Source organism: Lampetra fluviatilis, chromosome 5, assembly GCF_964198595.1.
Source record: "Lampetra fluviatilis chromosome 5, kcLamFluv1.1, whole genome shotgun sequence".
Classification (NCBI taxonomy): domain Eukaryota; kingdom Metazoa; phylum Chordata; class Hyperoartia; order Petromyzontiformes; family Petromyzontidae; genus Lampetra; species Lampetra fluviatilis.
The window spans coordinates 2,501,260-2,522,708 of NC_136279.1; the positions used below are offsets into that span (position 1 = coordinate 2,501,260).

Genomic DNA, 21,449 nt, shown 5'->3' on the forward strand with positions numbered 1-21,449 from the left:
CACAGGGGATTATTTTGTCCGTCGTGGATTCCAAATATGGGAAGGGTGGGTGGGGCTGGGTGGAGAGGGGAGGGTGGGGAGGGGCTGGGTGAGGAGGGGAGTTTGGGGAGGGGATGGGTGGGGAGGGAGGGGATGGGTGCGGAAGGCGGCCACGGCACTCAATCTCTACATTTAATCCGCCAATTCGTTGAGCCATCATTCGAGGCAAGGTCACTTCCGAATCGTATAGAGCTCAGTGGGCCCTGTCCGGTCAAAATAAAACCTTTAGTTGAGCACTACACATGTCTGCACAGGGCACTGTACACACGTGTGTTGTAAGGCTTGTGCCCGCCCTAACAGTCGGCCATATTTGCAGAATACACCACGCCGCCGTTGACCCTGGCCACCCATCGTTCCTACCAGCTCCCTCCGCAGGAATGTGTTTCGATTGTTTTCATCATGCGTGCTAAATTGGTCCACAGAAATGCACAATGGTAGTCAAAGCAAATCACAAAATTATTATGCGCCCAACGTGGGGCTCGAACCCACGACCCTGAGATTAAGAGTCTCATGCTCTACCGACTGAGCTAGCCGGGCTGCTGTGGTGAGTGTCCCCTGTCTAACTTGGGGTGATTGTGAGTCATGTCACCCACCGTATATTTAAAAAAAAACATGAATTTAAGCAAAAAGGAATTAGTAAGTTTAAAGACTGTCTAGTTAATTGATCTACATAAATGGACAATTTAAGTCCATGGGAATCACACGTTGTTTCTGCACCAAACATGGGGCTCAAACCCACGACCCTGAGATCAAGAGTCTCTAGATCGACCGACTGAACTAGCCCAGCTACTGTTGTAAGTGTCCCAAGTCGAACTTGGGGTGATTGTGAGTCAAGTGACCCACAGTATATTTCTGAAAACATGACAAAAGCAAAAGGTAATTCCATTGTTTTCATCATGTGTGCGAAATTGGCCCACAGAGATGCACAATGGTAGTCAAAGCAAATCACTAAATTATTCTGCGCCCAACGTGGGGCTCGAACCCACGACCCTGAGATTAAGAGTCTCATGCTCTACCGACTGAGCTAGCCGGGCTTCCGTGGTGTGTTATCGCTGCCTAACTTGGGGTGATTGTGAGTCATGTCACCCACCGTATTAAAAAAAAACTTGACAATAAGTAACAGGTAATACTGGTAGGAACCTCTGGTTACACCAGCCCACAGGGGATTATTTTGTCCGTCGTGGATTCCAAATATGGGAAGGGTGGGTGGGGCTGGGTGGAGAGGGGAGGGTGGGGAGGGGCTGGGTGAGGAGGGGAGTTTGGGGAGGGGATGGGTGGGGAGGGAGGGGATGGGTGCGGAAGGCGGCCACGGCACTCAATCTCTACATTTAATCCGCCAATTCGTTGAGCCATCATTCGAGGCAAGGTCACTTCTGAATCGTATAGAGCTCAGTGGGCCCTGTCCGGTCAAAATAAAACCTTTAGTTGAGCACTACACATGTCTGCACAGGGCACTGCACACACGTGTGTTGTAAGGCTTGTGCCCGCCCTAACAGTCGGCCATATTTGCAGAATACACCACACCGCCGTTGACCCTGGCCACCCATCGTTCCTACCAGCTCCCTCCGCAGGAATGTGTTTCGATTGTTTTCATCATGCGTGCTAAATTGGTCCACAGAAATTCACAATGGTAGTCAAAGCAAATCACAAAATTATTATGCGCCCAACGTGGGGCTCGAACCCACGACCCTGAGATTAAGAGTCTCATGCTCTACCGACTGAGCTAGCCGGGCTGCTGTGGTGAGTGTCCCCTGTCTAACTTGGGGTGATTGTGAGTCATGTCACCAACCGCATAAAAAAAAACATGACAATAAGTAACAGGTAATACTGGTAGGAACCTCTGGTTACACCAGCCCACAGGGGATTATTTTGTCCGTCGTGGATTCCAAATATGGGAAGGGTGGGTGGGGCTGGGTGGAGAGGGGAGGGTGGGGAGGGGCTGGGTGAGGAGGGGAGTTTGGGGAGGGGATGGGTGGGGAGGGAGGGGATGGGTGGGGAGGGAGGGGATGGGTGGGGAGGGAGGGGATGGGTGGGGAGGGAGGGGATGGGTGGGGAGGGAGGGGATGGGTGGGGAGGGAGGGGATGGGTGGGGAGGGAGGGGATGGGTGCGGAAGGCGGCCACGGCACTCAATCTCTACATTTAATCCGCCAATTCGTTGAGCCATCATTCGAGGCAAGATCACTTCCGAATCGTATAGAGCTCAGTGGGCCCTGTCCGGTCAAAATAAAACCTTTAGTTGAGCACTACACATGTCTCCACAGGGCACTGTACACACGTGTGTTGTAAGGCTTGTGCCCGCCCTAACAGTCGGCCATATTTGCAGAATACACCACGCCGCCGTTGACCCTGGCCACCCATCGTTCCTACCAGCTCCCTCCGCAGGAATGTGTTTCGATTGTTTTCATCATGCGTGCTAAATTGGTCCACAGAAATGCACAATGGTAGTCAAAGCAAATCACAAAATTATTATGCGCCCAACGTGGGGCTCGAACCCACGACCCTGAGATTAAGAGTCTCATGCTCTACCGACTGAGCTAGCCGGGCTGCTGTGGTGAGTGTCCCCTGTCTAACTTGGGGTGATTGTGAGTCATGTCACCCACCGTATATTTAAAAAAACATGAATTTAAGCAAAAAGGAATTAGTAAGTTTAAAGACTGTCTAGTTAATTGAACTACATAAATGGACAATTTAAGTCCATGGGAATCACACGTTGTTTCTGCACCCAACATGGGGCTCAAACCCACGACCCTGAGATCAAGAGTCTCTAGATCGACCGACTGAACTAGCCCAGCTACTGTTGTAAGTGTCCCCAGTCGAACTTGGGGTGATTGTGAGTCAAGTGACCCACAGTATATTTCAGAAAACATGACAAAAGCAAAAGGTAATTCGATTGTTTTCATCATGTGTGCGAAATTTGCCCACAGAGATGCACAATGGTAGTCAAAGCAAATCACAAAATTATTCTGCGCCCAACGTGGGGCTCGAACCCACGACCCTGAGATTAAGAGTCTCATGCTCTACCGACTGAGCTAGCCGGGCTTCTGTGGTGTGTTATCGCTGCCTAACTTGGGGTCATTGTGAGTCATGTCACCAACCGCATTAAAAAAAAAACATGACAATAAGTAACAGGTAATACTGGTAGGAACCTCTGGTTACACCAGCCCACAGGGGATTATTTTGTCCGTCGTGGATTCCAAATATGGGAAGGGTGGGTGGGGCTGGGTGGAGAGGGGAGGGTGGGGAGGGGCTGGGTGAGGAGGGGAGTTTGGGGAGGGGATGGGTGGGGAGGGAGGGGATGGGTGGGGAGGGAGGGGATGGGTGGGGAGGGAGGGGATGGGTGGGGAGGGAGGGGATGGGTGGGGAGGGAGGGGATGGGTGGGGAGGGAGGGGATGGGTGGGGAGGGAGGGGATGGGTGGGGAGGGAGGGGATGGGTGGGGAGGGAGGGGATGGGTGGGGAGGGAGGGGATGGGTGCGGAAGGCGGCCACGGCACTCAATCTCTACATTTAATCCGCCAATTCGTTGAGCCATCATTCGAGGCAAGGTCACTTCCGAATCGTATAGAGCTCAGTAGGCCCTGTCCGGTCAAAATAAAACCTTTAGTTGAGCACTACACATGTCTGCACAGGGCACTGTACACACGTGTGTTGTAAGGCTTGTGCCCGCCCTAACAGTCGGCCATATTTGCAGAATACACCACGCCGCCGTTGACCCTGGCCACCCATCGTTCCTACCAGCTCCCTCCGCAGGAATGTGTTTCGATTGTTTTCATCATGCGTGCTAAATTGATCCACAGAAATGCACAATGGTAGTCAAAGCAAATCACAAAATTATTCTGCACCCAACGTGGGGCTCGAACCCACGACGCTGAGATTAAGAGTCTCATGCTCTACCGACTGAGCTAGCCGGGCTGCTGTGGTGAGTTTCCCCTGTCTAACTTGGGGTGATTGTGAGTCATGTCACCCACCGCATATTTTAAAAAATACATGAATTTAAGCAAAAAGGAATTAGTAAGTTTAAAGACTGTCTAGTTAATTGATCTACATAAATGGACAATTTAAGTCCATGGGAATCACACGTTGTTTCTGCACCCAACATGGGGCTCAAACCCACGACCCTGAGATCAAGAGTCTCTAGCTCGACCGACTGAACTAGCCTAGCTACTGTTGTAAGTGTCCCCAGTCGAACTTGGGGTGATTGTGAGTCAAGTGACCCACAGTATATTTCAGAAAACATGACAAAAGCAAAAGGTAATTCGATTGTTTTCATCATGTGTGCGAAATTGGCCCACAGAGATGCACAATGGTAGCCAAAGCAAATCACAAAATTATTCTGCGCCCAACGTGGGGCTCGAACCCACGACCCTGAGATTAAGAGTCTCATGCTCTACCGACTGAGCTAGCCGGGCTGCTGTGGTGAGTGACCCCTGTCTAACTTGGGGTGATTGTGAGTCATGTCACCCACCGTATAAAAAAAAGATGACAATAAGTAACAGGTAATACTGGTAGGAACCTCTGGTTACACCAGCCCACAGGGGATTATTTTGTCCGTCGTGGATTCCAAATATGGGAAGGGTGGGTGGGGCTGGGTGGAGAGGGGAGGGTGGGGAGGGGCTGGGTGAGGAGGGGAGTTTGGGGAGGGGATGGATGGGGAGGGAGGGGATGGGTGCGGAAGGCGGCCACGGCACTCAATCTCTACATTTAATCCGCCAATTCGTTGAGCCATCATTCGAGGCAAGGTCACTTCCGAATCGTAAAGAGCTCAGTGGTCCCTGTCCGGTCAAAATAAAACCTTTAGTTGAGCACTGCACATGTCTGCACAGGGCACTGTACACACGTGTGTTGTAAGGCTTGTGCCCGCCCTAACAGTCGGCCATATTTGCAGAATACACCACGCCGCCGTTGACCCTGGCCACCCATCGTTCCTACCAGCTCCCTCCGCAGGAATGTGTTTCGATTGTTTTCATCATGCGTGCTAAATTGGTCCACAGAAATGCACAATGGTAGTCAAAGCAAATCACAAAATTATTCTGCGCCCAACGTGGGGCTCGAACCCACGACCCTGAGATTAAGAGTCTCATGCTCTACCGACTGAGCTAGCCGGGCTGCTGTGGTGAGTGACCCCTGTCTAACTTGGGGTGATTGTGAGTCATGTCACCCACCGTATATTTAAAAAAAACATGAATTTAAGCAAAAATGAATTAGTACGTTTAAAGACTGTCTAGTTAATTGATCTACATAAATGGACAATTTAAGTCCATGGGAATCACACGTTGTTTCTGCACCCAACATGGGGCTCAAACCCACGACCCTGAGATCAAGAGTCTCTAGCTGGACCGACTGAACTAGCCTAGCTACTGTTGTAAGTGTCCCCAGTCGAATTTGGGGTGATTGTGAGTCAAGTGACCCACAGTATAATTCAGAACACATGACAAAAAGCAAAAGGTAATTCGATTGTTTTCATCATGTGTGCGAAATTGGCCCACAGAGATGCACAATGGTAGTCAAAGCAAATCACAAAATTATTCTGCGCCCAACGTGGGGCTCGAACCCACGAACCTGAGATTAAGAGTCTCATGCTCTACCGACTGAGCTAGCCGGGCTGCTGTGGTGAGTGACCCCTGTCTAACTTGGGGTGATTGTGAGTCATGTCACCCACCGTATATTTAAAAAAAACATGAATTTAAGCAAAAAGGAATTAGTAAGTTTAAAGACTGTCTAGTTAATTGATCTACATAAATGGACAATTTAAGTCCATGGGAATCACACGTTGTTTCTGCACCCAACATGGGGCTCAAACCCACGACCCTGAGATCAAGAGTCTCTAGATCGACCGACTGAACTAGCCTAGCTACTGTTGTAAGTGTCCCCAGTCGAACTTGGGGTGATTGTGAGTCAAGTGACCCACAGTATATTTCAGAAAACATGACAAAAGCAAAAGGTAATTCGATTGTTTTCATCATGTGTGCGAAATTGGCCCACAGAGATGCACAATGGTAGTCAAAGCAAATCACAAAATTATTCTGCGCCCAACGTGGGGCTCGAACCCACGACCCTGAGATTAAGAGTCTCATGCTCTACCGACTGAGCTAGCCGGGCTTCTGTGGTGTGTCATCGCTGCCTAACTTGGGGTGATTGTGAGTCATGTCACCCACCGTATTAAAAAAAAACTTGACAATAAGTAACAGGTAATACTGGTAGGAACCTCTGGTTACACCATCCCACAGGGGATTATTTTGACCGTCGTGGATTCCAAATATGGGAAGGGTGGGTGGGGCTGGGTGGAGAGGGGAGGGTGGGGAGGGGCTGGGTGAGGAGGGGAGTTTGGGGAGGGGATGGGTGGGGAGGGAGGGGATGGGTGCGGAAGGCGGCCACGGCACTCAATCTCTACATTTAATCCGCCAATTCGTTGAGCCATCATTCGAGGCAAGGTCACTTCCGAATCGTATAGAGCTCAGTGGGCCCTGCCCGGTCAAAATAAAACCTTTAGTTCAGCACTACACATGTCTGCACAGGGCACTGTACACACGTGTTTTTTTAAGGCTTGTGCCCGCCCTAGCAGTCGGCCATATTTGCAGAATACACCACGCCGCCGTTGACCCTGGCCACCCATCGTTCCTACCAGCTCCCTCCGCAGGAATGTGTTTCGATTGTTTTAATCATGTGTGCGAAATTGGTCCACAGAAATGCACAATGGAAGTCAAAGCAAATCACAAAATTATTATGCGCCCAACGTGGGGCTCGAACCCACGACCCTGAGATTAAGAGTCTCATGCTCTACCGACTGAGCTAGCCGGGCTTCCGTGGTGAGTGACCCCTGCCTAACTTGGGGTGATTGTGAGTCATGTCACCCACCGTATACTAAAAAAAATGAATTTAAGTTAAAAGGAGTTCGTATGTTGATATACTGTCTGGTTAATACAGGTAGGAACAACACTGCCCACCAGGGAGTATTTGTCTGTCTGTCGTGCATAGCCACGCCCTCGATTTGTATTTCATAGAGCGCTTTGGGCGGGCTCTGCACCACGTGACGCGCCGCCCCACGCAGCTTGCGCCGCGTGACACGGATCGCACGAATGCGCTGTCCAACCACGTTCCTACCTGCCCACTCCGAAGGAACGTGTTTGATCTACATAAATGCACAATTTAAGTCCATTGGAATCACACGTTGTTTCTGCACCCAACATGGTGCTCAAACCCACGACCCTGAGATCAAGAGTCTCTAGCTCGACCCACTGAACGAGCCTGGCTGCTGTTGTAAGTGTCCCCAGTCGAACTTGGGGTGATTGTGAGTCAAGTGACTCACAGTATATTTCAGAAAAAACATGACAATAAGTAAAAGGTAATTCGATTGTTTTCATCATGCGTGCTAAATTGGTCCACAGAAATGCACAATGGTAGTCAAAGCAAATCACAAAATTATTCTGCGCCCAACGTGGGGCTCGAACCAACGACCCTGAGATTAAGAGTCTCATGCTCTACCGACTGAGCTAGCCGGGCTGCTGTGGTCTGCCCCTGTCTAACTTGGGGTGATTGTGAGTCATGTCACCCACCTTATATTTCAAAAAAGCATGAATTTCAGCAAAAAGTGATATTTAGAAATGTTCCCATTTTCAATGAGAAAACGTGTGCATTTGTGTCTTTCCTTCACATAAAGTCCTGGTCACAAAAGCAAAGTTTTTGGGGAATAATAGCATTTCTATACTTTTGAGGCACACGCAATTAGAAAATAACACTTACTACCCAAGAACAAAAATCGTGTTATATAGTGTAATGTGTGGTTAATCGGTCAACATCAGGGTTCGGCAACCAGCATCTCCAGAGCCGCACGCGGCGCGGTAAGGACTGCTTCGTGACGTTAGTTCGTGATGACCACTGTCTCATATTCACGTGCATTGCGGCTTATGAAATAGTCTTTTTTACCGAATTCGAAAAAACGGCTCTTTTTTCATTTTGCTTAGCAATACTTGATCTAAATCTTTACTTAAAGCTTTACTGACTGCAGGTTATAATATTCTGTGGGGTTTTCGGTAAAGTCACGTAGATCGGTTCAAATTAATAACCATTGGGTTACGCCAATTTTAACCCTTTAAAAACAGCCTGCCTTGAGCAGCTTTACCCCTCTTTTTTTCCTCCTGATGACGATCGCTTGTGTTGTGATCGAAACGTCGTCGTTTTTTGTTTATTCTATTTTTATAAATTTGAACCTATCTACGTGACTTTACTTAAAAACCCAAAGAATATGTATACCTGATCTCCATCAAACAACTATTTTATTGAAAGTGACTTAATAAACACAACACAAAAAAGTAAGCGCCCCAACGTGGGGGCTCGAACCCACGACCCTGAGATTAAGAGTCTCATGCTCTACCGACTGAGCTAGCCGGGCTGCTGGAATGCTCCTCTCCCACTTCGGGCATTGGAAGTACAATGGGAAGGTGGGGGGAGAGGGGGGGATAATGGGGGTGGGGGATGATGGGGGTGGGGGGATGATGGGGGTGGGGGGGATGATGGGGGTGGGGGATGATGGGGGTGGGGGGTGATGGGGGTGGGGGATGATGGGGGTGATGGGGGTGATGGGGGTGGGGGGATGATGAGGGTGGGCGATGATGAGTGTTGGGGATGATGGGGGTGGGGGATGATGGGGGTGGGGGATGATGGGGGTGGGGGATGATGGGGGTGGGGGATGATGAGGGTGGAGGTTTGAAGAAGGAGGATCGGGGAGGTGGGTAGGAGGGGAGGGAGGGGGCGGTGGTTAGGAGGGAGGGGGTGGGTGGGTAGGAGGGGGTATTGGTAGGAGGTGAGGGGAGGGAGGGGGCGGAGGGGAGGGAGGGGGCGGAGGGGAGGGAAGGGGCGGTGGGTAGGAGAGGTGGGTGGGTGGGAGAGGGAGGTGGGTGGGTGGGAGAGGGAGGTGGGTGGGTGGGAGAGGGAGGTGGGTGGGTGGGAGAGGGAGGTGGGTGGGTGGGAGAGGGAGGTGGGTGGGTGGGAGAGGGAGGTGGGTGGGTGGGAGAGGGAGGTGGGTGGGTGGGAGAGGGAGGTGGGTGGGTGGGAGAGGGAGGTGGGTGGGTGGGAGAGGGAGGTGGGTGGGTGGGAGAGGGAGGTGGGTGGGTGGGAGAGGGAGGTGGGTAGGGGGGGAGAGGGAGGTGGGTAGGGGGGGAGGGAGGGGTAGGGCGGTGGTTAGGAGGGAGGGGGCGGTGGTTAGGAGGGAGGGAGGGGGCGGTGGTTAGGAGGGAGGGAGGGAGGGGGCGTTGGGTAGGAGGGAGGGGGCGGTGGTTAGGAGGGAGGGGGTGGGTGGGTAGGAGGGGGTATTGGTAGGAGGTGAGGGGAGGGAGGGGGTGGAGGGGAGGGAAGGGGCGGTGGGTAGGAGAGGTGGGTGGGTGGGAGAGGGAGGTGGGTGGGTGGGAGAGGGAGGTGGGTGGGTGGGAGAGGGAGGTGGGTGGGTGGGAGAGGGAGGTGGGTAGGGGGGGAGGGAGGTGGGTAGGGCGGTGGTTAGGAGGGAGGGGGCGGTGGTTAGGAGGGAGGGAGGGGGCTGTAGTTACGCGTGGTGGGGGCGCGGCCCGGGCCCCGCGTTATATTCCCCATCGCGCGGCGGCGGCGTCGTCAGGGCCGTGGTGACCGCTCTCCCGCTCTCCTTGCCGCCTCGGCGTCCTCCTCCTCCTCCCCCCACGGCTCCCCAGCCTCCTCGTCGCCTCGGCGTCCAACCTGCTCCACTCTCCCCCCACGGCGCCCCAGGCTCCTAGCTGCTGAGGCCCGAGTCGCGCTGTCTGTCCGCGACGTTTCGCCGCCGGCACCAACTGCAGGTACCCCGCGGGGCGAGTTTCCTGTGGTGCCCGCGTCCTGTAACACGGCGAGCCCGCGGGGACACATGACCGCCATCGCCCCCGTGTGTGTGTGTAGTGAACGTCGCCACGAGGAAGACAAAGGCGGCCCTGCGTGGTGCTGGCCTACACACAACCCTCGTGTGCCACAGTGGCCGGCCTCAATCGGCGCTGCTCCTCGCCAACAGCACTTGCCCCAACAGCCTGTTACAGGCTATACGGGGGATCTTTATCTGTGCGTGTTATCATTGATTGGCATTGTAGGGGAGCGGTGGCGCAGTGGTTAGCGCTACGCTGCGCTACGAACCCGGCGACCCGAGTTCGATTTCCGCCCACGGTTTATCTGAACCCTGTCCTGGGTCTCCCCTATGTCGACTCGGCCTCAAATGAGCATCCGGGTTCGATGGTGTGTAGTAAACATCGCCACTGGGGGAGACAAAGGCGGTCGGGCGTGGGGCTGGCCAGCCACCACCACCATAGGTGCTCCAATAGCCTGTCACGGGGGGGGGGTCTTTGTCTTGGGAGTTGTGTGTACGAGCATTCACGTCTAGCAAATGAGCCACATAGGTTGGGCCAGAGACCATTCACTCATTCATTCACTCACTCATTCACTCACTCATTCACTCAACTCACTCGCGGAGTCGCGATTTCATTCGCTCGTTAAAACCCAGGAAGGCTTCGCCGAGGCTTGAGACTTTGCTCAGGGAAGCTGCTGCCAAGTTGTTTTGTAGTAAGGGGGGAGGAGGGGGGGGGTTGTCGATGTTTTCCGCCACGCCGATTGAGCAATTTGCAGGGAATGTTTGGTTAATACCAAGTTGCGTTGTTACGATATATTTGTTTTAGCTATGGGGGGGGTGGGGGGGGACCGGAGAACCCAGTGGAGAACATGGGGAGAGGACATAGCCGCACACAAAGGCACCCCTAGACGACTATCGAACCCATCATTACCCGTTTGGCTGTGTGGAGCAAGTTGTAACCACGTGCGCTGTGAGCCTGGCCCGCCCTTCGTGCTGTTGCTGCTGCTGCTGCCTGTCGAATCAGTGCCGTGGTGCTGTGATTTATCCTCACCTTATGTTTGAGATAGTCCTGCATACACAAGGATTGTTATTAAACGTCGCATATAATCGATTCTTCCACACGCAATGATTCGGTACTGAATATCGACGTTGAAGAATGGAATGGTTACGCGCAAACTGCTACTTGCACCAGAGCAGCAGATACGTTATCGCTAAAGTCAACTATTTAGTGATACCGCCTTGATAGCACTCCACAGGAGCAACACAATGCAACGCCTTTGTCAATGACACGGCTATAAAAAGAAAATATTTAAGAGGCGGCTTTTCGGACAGTGGACCTTTTTGCCCCATGAATAAGGGGCATTTGCTCGAAAGGTAGTGTCAGTGACGAATGTAAATATATATTTTAAATCTATTAAGTGCCCATACATACACCTAGGTCGTGTCTCGAACTACCCCACGTCAGTAGTCCGAAGCTTCGTGACAGAAACGAATTGAACATTACTTTACCACGTGTTCCAGTCCCTAACTCCAGTCACCAACTCCACAAAGTGTCGTTTCGAATTTGAACGAGGGTTCAAACTCGTGTGGGTCATATAGCCCCATAAACTCTCACATCCTCTTTACAAGTCTCATCGCATTCCTCGCAAAACAGCTCTCTGTGTGTACAGGGCTCCGTCCGTATAAAACTGCGGTTTTGTTCTGTACGCTGTAGTCCCATTTGAACTGTTGCGGTGTAAACCAATAATTTGGCCTTAATTATCTCTTTTTATGATAAATGTAATTTTGCGTTTGATATTACTTAAAGGTATTATGTACAGCATAGCATAAACCAACGGTAAAATTTTGCCTGCAAGCCTGCACATTTTAATGTTAAAAACTAAATCTGGAAATATGGTAAGTTAGGTGAAATGCAAATGTAACATTATAGTATTGTTATTTTGTTCACGAGTTGGCAAACGCCTTGCAGCTGTAATCCAGGATTTCAACGCAGTGTTCTGGCAAGGTTTTAGGTTGGGTTCACACGGGATTTTAGACTTTTATTTAGGTTGGCGAACGTCACATTGGGGTTCGGTGGTGTTTGTGTCTTCACTTTGTAAAATCATCTCTGGGAATACAACTTGCAATATTCTTAATCGATGGCTGATTTTAAAGTTTCTAGAGCCCTTTAGATCTGCCCATTTTACACCACCTCAAACCCTGGTTGGTTTACCATTGGCTGCGATTGCTGCTGGTTATTTTACCGATTAGCAAAATTCAACCTTGGGAATATTTTCCCAGGTTGACATTACAACCTTGTGATGTCACTTGACACTTTAATAGCAGTTACTTACGTTAAGCCATCCTGTGTGAACCCAGCATTAGCCCTCTTAAGTCTAAGCCACTTGGCCGCCTTACAGTGCAGTATTAGGTTGCTTGGCTGATGCACACATTATCACAAAGCCTAAACACGGAGTGTTTCCAGTATTAAAAGACAATTAAGCAAGTTCAGTCGCCAACTTTTAATTATTATAAAGGAAGGTGGCTCTCTTTTCACCTGCACGTCTGATAGAGGAAGTGGAAGAATGAAAGCTTCCACAATGTTTAAGAGTTGAGACGTGTCAGTCCAGCGAGAGTCATGCTTTAGCTCTGGTGAAATAAACAAAACTCAACTTAAAAGGCTCTTGCAGTACTTTGGCCTTAAAATCTGGCCTTGAAAATGTCACCTTTACCGCCTGCGTGTGCGACTGCAAGAGAATTCTTGCATGCAGAAATTGCACGCTCATTTACCCTTGCATGCAAAACGACAAAAAAAAACCTGTTGAGCAACTTGGTGTAACACCATAGAAGTGTAGGATGTGTTTTAAAAAAAAATCGTTTTTTTTCTCAAAAGTTCCCTATCGGAACTTAAACAATGCATTGCATAATTCCACGTAGCAAACAGCCACAAAATGTGATACAATATAACTATTCCTGAGATATGTTTAAATAACTCCTGGTCCTCACTAGGGGTGCTGCACTTTTATATATTTATTTTTATTATAAGTGCTGGAATATTTCGCAATTTAAGTTTTATATGATTGAATATTATCTTACTTCATGCAGTGTCTGGTGACCATGAACTGTGCTGCACTTGACAGGCCAGTTTAAACACATTCCTGCGGAGGGAGCTGGTAGGAACGTTGGGTTGCTCGGTCAATGGCCAGGGTCAACGGCGGCGTGGTGTAATCCCGCAAATATGGCCGACTGAGGGTGGGCACAAGCTGGCGTGAGTTGGTTAAACGTTGAGTTTTATAAGGGCACCACGGGGTGACCAGCCCCTCTCCACCCCTCCCCACCCAGCCCCTCCCCACCCAGCCCCTCCCCACCCTCTCCACCCAGCCCCACCCCTCCTATTTTTCGATGCACGACGGACGGACACAATAATCCCCTGTGGGCTGGTGTAACCAGGAGGTTCCTAACAGTACCACACGCCCTCAGCGATTCAAGCTCACTGCCCTGACTCCTGAACCACTTGGCCATCCTACCAAGTACGACCCTTTTTAACAAGTTAACATTAAGTGGTTTGCACAATGGTCAAAGGCATTTCTATTTGGTTGTCTTTGCTCCGAATTTAATTTGGATGTTTTTGCTCAGATATCTATTTTCTTCATTGTTGTGCTTGTTTTTTTTCTATTTTGTCATTTTGGTGACCGCATGTCACTTGCATATGAAACCATCCTCGTATGTTGAGTTTCCACCTGGATAAACAAAATAAGCTTGCGTTGTAAAACTCGCATTTGTTTGTAAATTGCTGTGCGAGTTGAGGTTTTAAAAACACGATCTTGTTTTTCTACTTTGCCCGTCAGCTTGAGGCATGACATCGTTCCCAGTGTTCCTCGTGTCTGCGAGCACCGTCTGGTGGTCACTGCTCTACGTCGTCCTCTACCGCCTCAACCCATCGCACGGCAAAGAGTGGAACTGCCGACTCGTCACCCTACTTCACGGATGCCTCATCGTTCCACTGTCAGCTTACATCGGCTTCATCGCAGGCCCTTGGCCGTTTACACATCCAGGTAGGACGTGATGCCATCTTTTTTTGAAAGCATGCACATATCAACAGTTGAGGTTCATTTTTTTTGGAAGTATGCACTTATGTATAACCATAGTAATTAAAACGTCATTAGAGTGTGAAATAAATGAAAAATAAGGTTATTTATCTGGCTTGTACATCCTGCCTGGGTTTTCCTGGATGTCCTATCTACTTTACGTTGTGAATGTTCATTCTGTCTTGTTTTTATTGTACTGTCTGTAGCGGTTTTTATTTTGGGTTGTGGTGTATGCCTGTCGTCTGTTAAATATGTTCTGGCTCTTAGAGTACAGATGGGACCTGTATAACATCTCATTTACATTTATGGTATCGTGTATATTGTGCATCTTGTGCATTGGTGTCTGTCCTGTTGTAGTGTAATGTCATCTAGAATGTACACCTCATTGTTACTATCACAGTTGTTTTGACATTTTCATCTCCACAACATCTAACGCATCGGCCACTTCCTCACTCCACCATCAGCTACTTCCTCACTCAAGCAGCTGCTGAGACCCCCATTTATGCCTCCACCACCCCTCTGACTTGACAACTGCAACTATTCCCCTCTATGGCCTCTCCAAATCCCTCGCCTCCAGACACCACGATCCAATATGCCACTGCCAGGTGAGAAAACCACATTACCTCACTGCTGTAATACGTTCAGTGGCTCCATATCCAGTCTTTAAAATCTTCAAAATCACTCGCCATCTTCATGATCATTCACGAACCTGTTCCTGTCTAGCTCGCCGTCTCATCCCACTCTACACCATGTGCCTCCAGTAGCCACCAAGGCTGTGTCGAAAGCCCAATTCTCATCCTTCATTGTGAGCTTGCACCTTCTCCTCTGCTACCCCTAGAATCTTGAACTCCCTCCACCAACTTTCTACATTGTTGACTTGCTACCCATGTTCAAACTCCGGATGAAGACCTTCTTGCCCTCCTCTGCCAATGACTTACTGCTTTTCTCTAAAACATTTAAGTATAGCCACTTCCGTTTTCCCCATAATGCACATCGACATTTTTCTAAGGTATCTCGAGATGCAGTTGCCAATATATCATCTATTAATCCAAACTCGTGTGTTCAGTAATACCGCATATATGTGCAATTATGGTACCGTGTTTAACACGTAACTTACATATATTGTGGGCACTGATGTGTGATATTTACATGGCCGTAAAGTGCACATAGCCTGGCACAAGCACCGTGGTGACGTCACCGCCACTTAGTGTCGAATGGAGGTTGTTATTGTTATGATGTTTTATTAATACAATGATAGATCTGAGAGACCTTTGGACTATCTTGTGATCCTCAGACACTATGCCATGCTTATGGTTATTTCGATTTTTTTCACATTTTTTTGTTTTGGGATTCCATCTAAATTCGATACAAAGTGTGCTTTACTTTCATAACATTTACAAAGTTGTTCCAGCTGTGTTGTAGTAGGACAGCCAAATATGGGAAGGTTTTGACTTACATGTCTATCTGGGGTTCAGCTTGGCCCACTGACCTCCTGGTCTCAGTGAAATTAATACCACTTGGTAGGAAGTTAATTCCGATGGCCCTATGGAAATATGTATCCTTGCCAAAGAAATGTGGAATTTCCATCACTGGCTCAGGATCCCTGGTAGAGATTAACACTGCCACACAGACATTTTACATTACTGATATTAATCATCATATCACAGATTGGGTTGGGTTAGTAAGTGAATTGTAACTAGGGGTCTTCCGTCATGTATGAACGTGCATGTGTCATTGTTAACAACAAAGTCGCCATGAAATGTGATTGCATTTTATTTTAACTTTATTTAAAGTACAGTATAGAGTTACATAACATAATGTAATTTACTTGGACAGTGCATTACCACCAATGGAATGTGTGTACATATTGCCATATTAATGTAAACAATTTAAGAATATTTCACAATGAACCAGGTATGTAAGAGTGGCATTGATTGTTAATTTTGAATATTGTATCAAGTGTATGATGCAGTTGTAATTGTATTCTCCAGATGATAGTGTAATTTAGAATCCGGTAGGTGTTCCCATGTGACGTATTTGTACACTTATTGACAGTGGCACACGTTTGTTATACATATTATATAATATGGAGAATACGGTACTATTTTGAACGTCCTGTATGGAATCTGACTTGCATGTGTATTTTTTGTTTTTTTCAGGTGGCCCTAATTCAGAGCTGCAAGTTTTTGCCTTGTCTTTTTGTCTGGGATACTTCATATTTGATTTATTGTGGTGTGTCTCATATGGAAATGAAAGCATCGTAATGCTTGCACACCACATAATAAGCATTTTAGGACTGGTAGGATGCCTGTTCCTGGGTGTATCTGCAACAGAGACAAACGGTGTTATATTTGGGAGTGAAATTACCAACCCTCTACTCCAACTCCGCTGGTTTCTTCGTAAAATGGGACGGTACGTATAGTGTCGTGAAATTATTTTCATAAGAGTTGGTAAAATAATGATGAAAGCCATGTTGTTTTTTTCCACATTTTTTCCCAAACGGTTCCTGTGGAACTAAATTTCCCCCTATGTTTAGAGTCTAGAGGTTGCGTTAGCAGGGGGGTACATTTGGCTAGGGACAGTTATGGATTAAGCTCTTAGCCTCCAACTAAGTCCGTGGACACAAACTGACCAGTTATGTAGGTAGAACGTCTATCTAAGTACCTTGTCTGAGGGGGAGTCGTGGTGCAGTGGTTCACAGCCTGTGTTATCAATCTGGCTACGCATGTTCGATTCCCAGCCATGGGTAACATCTGTTTCAAGCATTACATCAGCAGATACTGGGGCCGCCACTTCACCAACTGGTTTATCAACTGGCATTCCTTAACTCTTCAAGTTAAAAGCCTAGCACATATAAGGAAACGTGTAATCCACAAACTGTGTCTCGAGAGAGAGAAACATGTTCCACAAAGCCTGCAAAATGTTAAATTAATTTCATATAGAAACGTTGACATGTACAAATACTATTCATTTATAAAGCATTTTCACTGGAATTCATTGTTATTTTATGAACTGTTGCCATTGTGTGTATGCAGGTATGAGGACACCAACCTTGGCTTGTGCCTGGACGCCACGTTTGTGACGTTGTTCTTTTGCGTCCGAATGGGAGTTGGCACTATCCTTCTTGTCTGTGTGCTGCGATCCCCCACACCTATACTCGTGATGAAGATCAGTGGTGTGGGAATGTACACCATTTCCTGGCTGTTCATGGTCAACATTTCTAAATATGTAATGCGAAGATATCGAAAACTCAAACAGGCACGCAAACCTTGCAATGTCATTTCATCATCAAGTCCTGCACAAGAAGACAGTGAAATTGAAACTGCTGAAAATGGACTTTCTTCCAACCCTGATGTTTACAAGAAACATAATTGAAGGGCATAATGTAGGTTTTGTATTTTATTCAAAAATAATTATCTTGCCTTTAATATTTTAAACGTAATATATTTTCAATGCTGTGTTCAAATATTAATGAGGTTTTAAATGGCAATGGTAATGTATGTACAAATACAATGAAACTTAAGTGGTAATTTTGACCAGAAGGAACATAGTAGTGATGTCACTATGTACAACTTATGAACTTTGACATAGGTTTTAAAAACTGACCAAAAATGTATTATGCACTATATTTAAAGTTTGCAAAAAAATATTAAATGGTTATAAGTGTCCCACGTCGTTCCTTCAGCTGCTGTGAAAGTGTTTTACGAGGAATGTATGAATGTGTGAACTTCTTTAACACCGTACTAGCCAACTGTATACCTGTCAACACCTTATCAGTGCCTTATTAGAGACCAATTCAGACCTTATTGGTCACCCCTTGCCCTTATAAATGTCAAATGTTCACCCAACAAAGTCGCATCACAACGGAGAAAGACAAAACAAATGTCTGCATTGAAACGGCTGAATGGACCTGTGCAAGAATACCGGTAAACCATATGGATTCACAGGGTATGCAACCGTGCTAAAACGTAGGTGTGGGAATGGATGGGTATGCTGCACCAGTTAACTACACTCGAGGGCATTTAATTTAATGCTGCAGAATTTGCCATGTGTAAATAAAACATTGCAGCAGGCTGTGAAATGCATCTGCATGTCATTCTCAAAACATGGATGAATCTGTATATTGTGCATGCTTTGCTAGTTACGTAATTCTTGCTTTAGGGTTTGTTCATGTGCAAAAACATACAAAGCTCAATTTAATGAAGCGTGGTGGAGACGAGTCTTAAAATTAGTTTCGCAATGTGCTGCTGGATGAAGGCCTTCCCACTCCATGTCGGTCGTGAGCTTTGACCATTGTCGGTCAAGTGTGGCTTGAAGGATTGCAACTCGCCACTTATGATAGCCGTGACCAGGAATTTTACTCAGGTTGTCGGAGTCCACATGCAGTGTGCTAATTACTGTCCACAAGTCGTCTTAAGTAACAATCCCACCCATATGTTTAATTTATTGTACCCGACTAACATTACGATGACGGCGAGATGTTAACTACCTCGCTGGGTCGACAGCTGGTGGGTTTGATCCCGACCCCGATGCCTGCTGTATATATATTTTTTATTGTATTTGGCTGCTATAAATATCGACATGACGATGAGCCACTTTGTTGAGCTGTCATTTGTGATAGCCAGGTCGCCAATTCGTCACGAGTACAGCACACCGGTTGTGTGTTGGAGAGCAAATCCACAACATTTACAATCGGAGTACGACGTTTCGCCAGTAATTACAATCGGCATCAGGAGACAGCCAGATTTGGAGAGAAATTCTCAACAATAACAAAAAATACATGTATATTACAAAACCATTGTTGATTTAAAGCTTTCGTGACTGCAGGAATTCATACTCTTGCGATCGAAACATCGTGATCTATTATTTTTCTATCTACGTGACTTTACCGAAAGACCCAAAAAGTATGAAAAGCAATGTTGTTTAACACGCGTTAATCGATTATCGAGCATCGATTAACACCGCGAATCGATCCTAGATCGTTACGCGAGTCTAACACCGCAACGAATCGGCAAGAATCGACTCGAGATTTAGTGAGGCGGGAATCGATTCTTCCCACGTGGTAGGTTCAGTGCTGGTTCCGGGGCCCGCAGCCCCCATCTGGAACGGGGTCGTTGGTGGCTTCGGACACGACGACGACTACGACGACCAGGAGGTTGGAGGCTTGCGAAGATGTCGACCACGCAGATCAAAGAGGAGAACACCGCCTTCGTCCCGCTAATCCACGACATCATGAAGAGGTGCGGGGCCCCGGTGTTTGAGGGAGGGGGCGCGCTAGCCGCGACGCAGGCTGTGCATTCACAGTTTAGTAGGCCGCGGGGCTCATGTAACAGATTACTGTGGACTCTACGTAAAGAATAGCAACAATAATGTCGCGCTTAATGCAAGTTTTTTTTGGGTATGATCGCGTAAATATAAACGAGTCGTTAAATCCACCACCCGACACGGCCAATTAGTACGCTTTGTCACGCTAACGTGCCAGTTGCTACTTCAGCACGCCCGGGATGTTGGAGGGTAAAGTCACAGTAGTAAAAGCCTTACTCGCTGGCTTTGTTGGTGGTGGGTTATAAACGACACATTCACGAGATGTAACCCAGCAAACAATTTTTTATGGATTATATTTGGCCGCGAAAGCCTACGTTTTAAAATAATGTCGTACTGTGTTTATCCGGGAAAGCGTCGCGTGGAGTGTTAAAAAAAAGTATCTTTTTTTTAAACAACGGGGTTATCAACAACATAAATGGCGCCTGAGACACGTTGGCGCCTGCTTTTATGTGCGAGTGGATTCCACAGTTTAGGGACCGCGGAGTTTTTGACCAACACTAAAATATATAATTAATAAGCCGTCCATGCAAACATTTTAATTGCTTGAAAGGAGGTAATTGATTATTTGATACATGCATGCATTGTCACCGGATCTGAATATGTGTGCAAAATTAAGGATTGATTGGACAACGGGAAGTGGACGAAATGTAGATTAAAAGATTTGACCACGACACAGGGGAGTCAAGTTAAGTAAAAACTTTGAATAAAACTGTTGAAAAACGTTGAAAATGCGGGATTGGAAACACGGACATTGAGAACGGAGAATAGATGTAGGGGGGGGGGGGGTTAACGTCTAAGTGGTCTTGATCGGAAGGAATGTGGTTTGAAGAGGCATTTATTGAAAGCCTTTGCGTCTGTTTATATACAGTACTTTGTTGTTGTTTTGGTAGCATGGAGAGAGACAACCAAGAGGTGCAGCAGGAGCTGAGTCGGCTGAAATCGCGGATTCAGGAGCTGCGCGAGACTGTCGCTGTGATGCCAGGGATCGACCTGAGCCCAGAGGAGCAACAGAGAAGACTGCAGCACCTCCGTGAACAAGTCCACATAAAGAACCAGCTGCTGCAGAAATACAAAACCCTCTGCATATTTGATAATTCTAAGTGACTTCATCTCGTCCATGTATTAGGTGCAGTCCAGAAGAGGAATGGAGAAAGCTGCAGAATTATTGCTAACAGGTCTGCATAAAGAACCAGCTGATGCAGAAATGCAAACCCCTCTGCATATTTGATGACGCTAAAAGACTTACAGTTTTCCCTGCAGGAAAAAAACGTGTCAATATTGCCTTACATGACTTTGAAAGGGCAGGATTTGTGAAGGCGATGCAGATGTGTTGGCTGACTGACGCCTTGCTTGTTCATGTAGTTAGTTATCGAAAGGTGTTTATTTTGTAAAACGTGGGTAACTTGTGTAAATAAAGAGGATATCAGTTAACGTTCACATGAGTTTTACGTTCACCTTTACACTTGAGGATCTGCCTCTATGGCACGTCCCTTGTGTTTTATTAATCAGAACTTTTGAGTTGTGGCCTAAACAAACAAAACGGCCACACGTTTCAGCTTCCAAGGTGGCGGCTTAGACAAGACTGAGTGCATTCTTCATGCAACGTGGTCAAGTGACATGCGTGCTAGGCATGATGGAAATTGTGCCTTTTTTTGTAAAGATAAGTTACGAAAACGGTTGGCAGTGTTCTGGCTTTGCTGGTTCTGGATCCAGAGTATCTCCAATAGCTGCGCTTCAGCCTCCGCTCCATGCTGGTTCCAGCAGCCCCGTCTAGAGCCACAAAAACCCATGATCGGGTCTTCACGCTAACAGCATCCTATGTTAGTTTGTAAAATTACTTGTATTAATGTACACCTGTCAGCGTAATGTGTTTAAATTATATTCTAGCGCATAGCAATATTTGTAAGAGCTAAATGCCAATGTCGAGGACTGCTCGACACGAGGGCTTCAGGAGAGTTAAAGTAGTTTCGCTATTCCATTGGAGGGCATACTACAGTGGTGTTACTATATGGTCTATAATCTAGGTTGCATTGCCACATTTGCACTGTTATTTTGTCTTAAAATTTCCATTTATGAAGTACGCAGCAGCCTGTTGATGTTCTGATGTTGTTGATGGTTACACCAGTGTTTGCGAGGATTGTCAAAGCCAGGAGATGCAGTGTTTGGGTCTGGAATGAGGCGTTT

General features: G+C 47.5%; 2 protein-coding genes and 13 non-coding genes across 16 annotated transcripts; 2 read left to right on the top strand and 13 right to left on the bottom strand.

The window, feature by feature from the left end:
• Window positions 1–503: 503 nt before the first annotated feature.
• Window positions 504–576, bottom strand: TRNAK-CUU (transfer RNA lysine (anticodon CUU)). Its single transcript has one exon. It is a non-coding gene; the product is annotated as a tRNA-Lys (tRNA).
• A 424-nt stretch (window positions 577–1,000) lies between these two features.
• Window positions 1,001–1,073, bottom strand: TRNAK-CUU (transfer RNA lysine (anticodon CUU)). Its single transcript has one exon. It is a non-coding gene; the product is annotated as a tRNA-Lys (tRNA).
• Window positions 1,074–1,699: 626 nt separating this feature from the next.
• On the bottom strand, window positions 1,700–1,772 carry TRNAK-CUU (transfer RNA lysine (anticodon CUU)). Its single transcript has one exon. It is a non-coding gene; the product is annotated as a tRNA-Lys (tRNA).
• Window positions 1,773–2,511: 739 nt separating this feature from the next.
• Window positions 2,512–2,584, bottom strand: TRNAK-CUU (transfer RNA lysine (anticodon CUU)). The gene has a single exon. It is a non-coding gene; the product is annotated as a tRNA-Lys (tRNA).
• A 422-nt stretch (window positions 2,585–3,006) lies between these two features.
• TRNAK-CUU (transfer RNA lysine (anticodon CUU)) lies at window positions 3,007–3,079 on the bottom strand. Its single transcript has one exon. It is a non-coding gene; the product is annotated as a tRNA-Lys (tRNA).
• A 798-nt stretch (window positions 3,080–3,877) lies between these two features.
• TRNAK-CUU (transfer RNA lysine (anticodon CUU)) lies at window positions 3,878–3,950 on the bottom strand. Its single transcript has one exon. It is a non-coding gene; the product is annotated as a tRNA-Lys (tRNA).
• A 424-nt stretch (window positions 3,951–4,374) lies between these two features.
• Window positions 4,375–4,447, bottom strand: TRNAK-CUU (transfer RNA lysine (anticodon CUU)). The gene has a single exon. It is a non-coding gene; the product is annotated as a tRNA-Lys (tRNA).
• Window positions 4,448–5,071: 624 nt separating this feature from the next.
• TRNAK-CUU (transfer RNA lysine (anticodon CUU)) lies at window positions 5,072–5,144 on the bottom strand. The gene has a single exon. It is a non-coding gene; the product is annotated as a tRNA-Lys (tRNA).
• Window positions 5,145–5,568: 424 nt separating this feature from the next.
• Window positions 5,569–5,641, bottom strand: TRNAK-CUU (transfer RNA lysine (anticodon CUU)). Its single transcript has one exon. It is a non-coding gene; the product is annotated as a tRNA-Lys (tRNA).
• A 423-nt stretch (window positions 5,642–6,064) lies between these two features.
• On the bottom strand, window positions 6,065–6,137 carry TRNAK-CUU (transfer RNA lysine (anticodon CUU)). Its single transcript has one exon. It is a non-coding gene; the product is annotated as a tRNA-Lys (tRNA).
• A 627-nt stretch (window positions 6,138–6,764) lies between these two features.
• On the bottom strand, window positions 6,765–6,837 carry TRNAK-CUU (transfer RNA lysine (anticodon CUU)). Its single transcript has one exon. It is a non-coding gene; the product is annotated as a tRNA-Lys (tRNA).
• A 628-nt stretch (window positions 6,838–7,465) lies between these two features.
• On the bottom strand, window positions 7,466–7,538 carry TRNAK-CUU (transfer RNA lysine (anticodon CUU)). Its single transcript has one exon. It is a non-coding gene; the product is annotated as a tRNA-Lys (tRNA).
• Window positions 7,539–8,352: 814 nt separating this feature from the next.
• Window positions 8,353–8,427, bottom strand: TRNAK-CUU (transfer RNA lysine (anticodon CUU)). The gene has a single exon. It is a non-coding gene; the product is annotated as a tRNA-Lys (tRNA).
• Window positions 8,428–9,569: 1,142 nt separating this feature from the next.
• Window positions 9,570–17,547, top strand: LOC144932182 (TLC domain-containing protein 5-like). Of its 2 annotated transcripts, XM_078856133.1 has the most exons (4): window positions 9,570–9,838; window positions 13,701–13,907; window positions 16,100–16,352; window positions 16,976–17,547. In XM_078856133.1, exons 2-4 carry the CDS (start codon window positions 13,709–13,711, stop codon window positions 17,313–17,315), a joined length of 792 nt encoding a protein of 263 aa, XP_078712259.1. In that variant the 5' UTR covers window positions 9,570–9,838; window positions 13,701–13,708; the 3' UTR covers window positions 17,316–17,547. The 2 variants fall into 2 exon arrangements, with proteins under 2 accessions (XP_078712259.1, XP_078712260.1); XM_078856134.1 differs by lacking the exon at window positions 9,570–9,838 and having other exon boundaries at window positions 13,490–13,907.
• Window positions 17,548–19,007: 1,460 nt separating this feature from the next.
• MED9 (mediator complex subunit 9) lies at window positions 19,008–20,702 on the top strand. The gene is made up of 2 exons (XM_078856136.1): window positions 19,008–19,180; window positions 20,156–20,702. The coding sequence occupies exons 1-2, from the start codon at window positions 19,113–19,115 to the stop codon at window positions 20,367–20,369; spliced, it is 282 nt and encodes a 93-aa protein (XP_078712262.1). The 5' UTR covers window positions 19,008–19,112; the 3' UTR covers window positions 20,370–20,702.
• The last annotated feature ends 747 nt before the right edge of the window (window positions 20,703–21,449 follow it).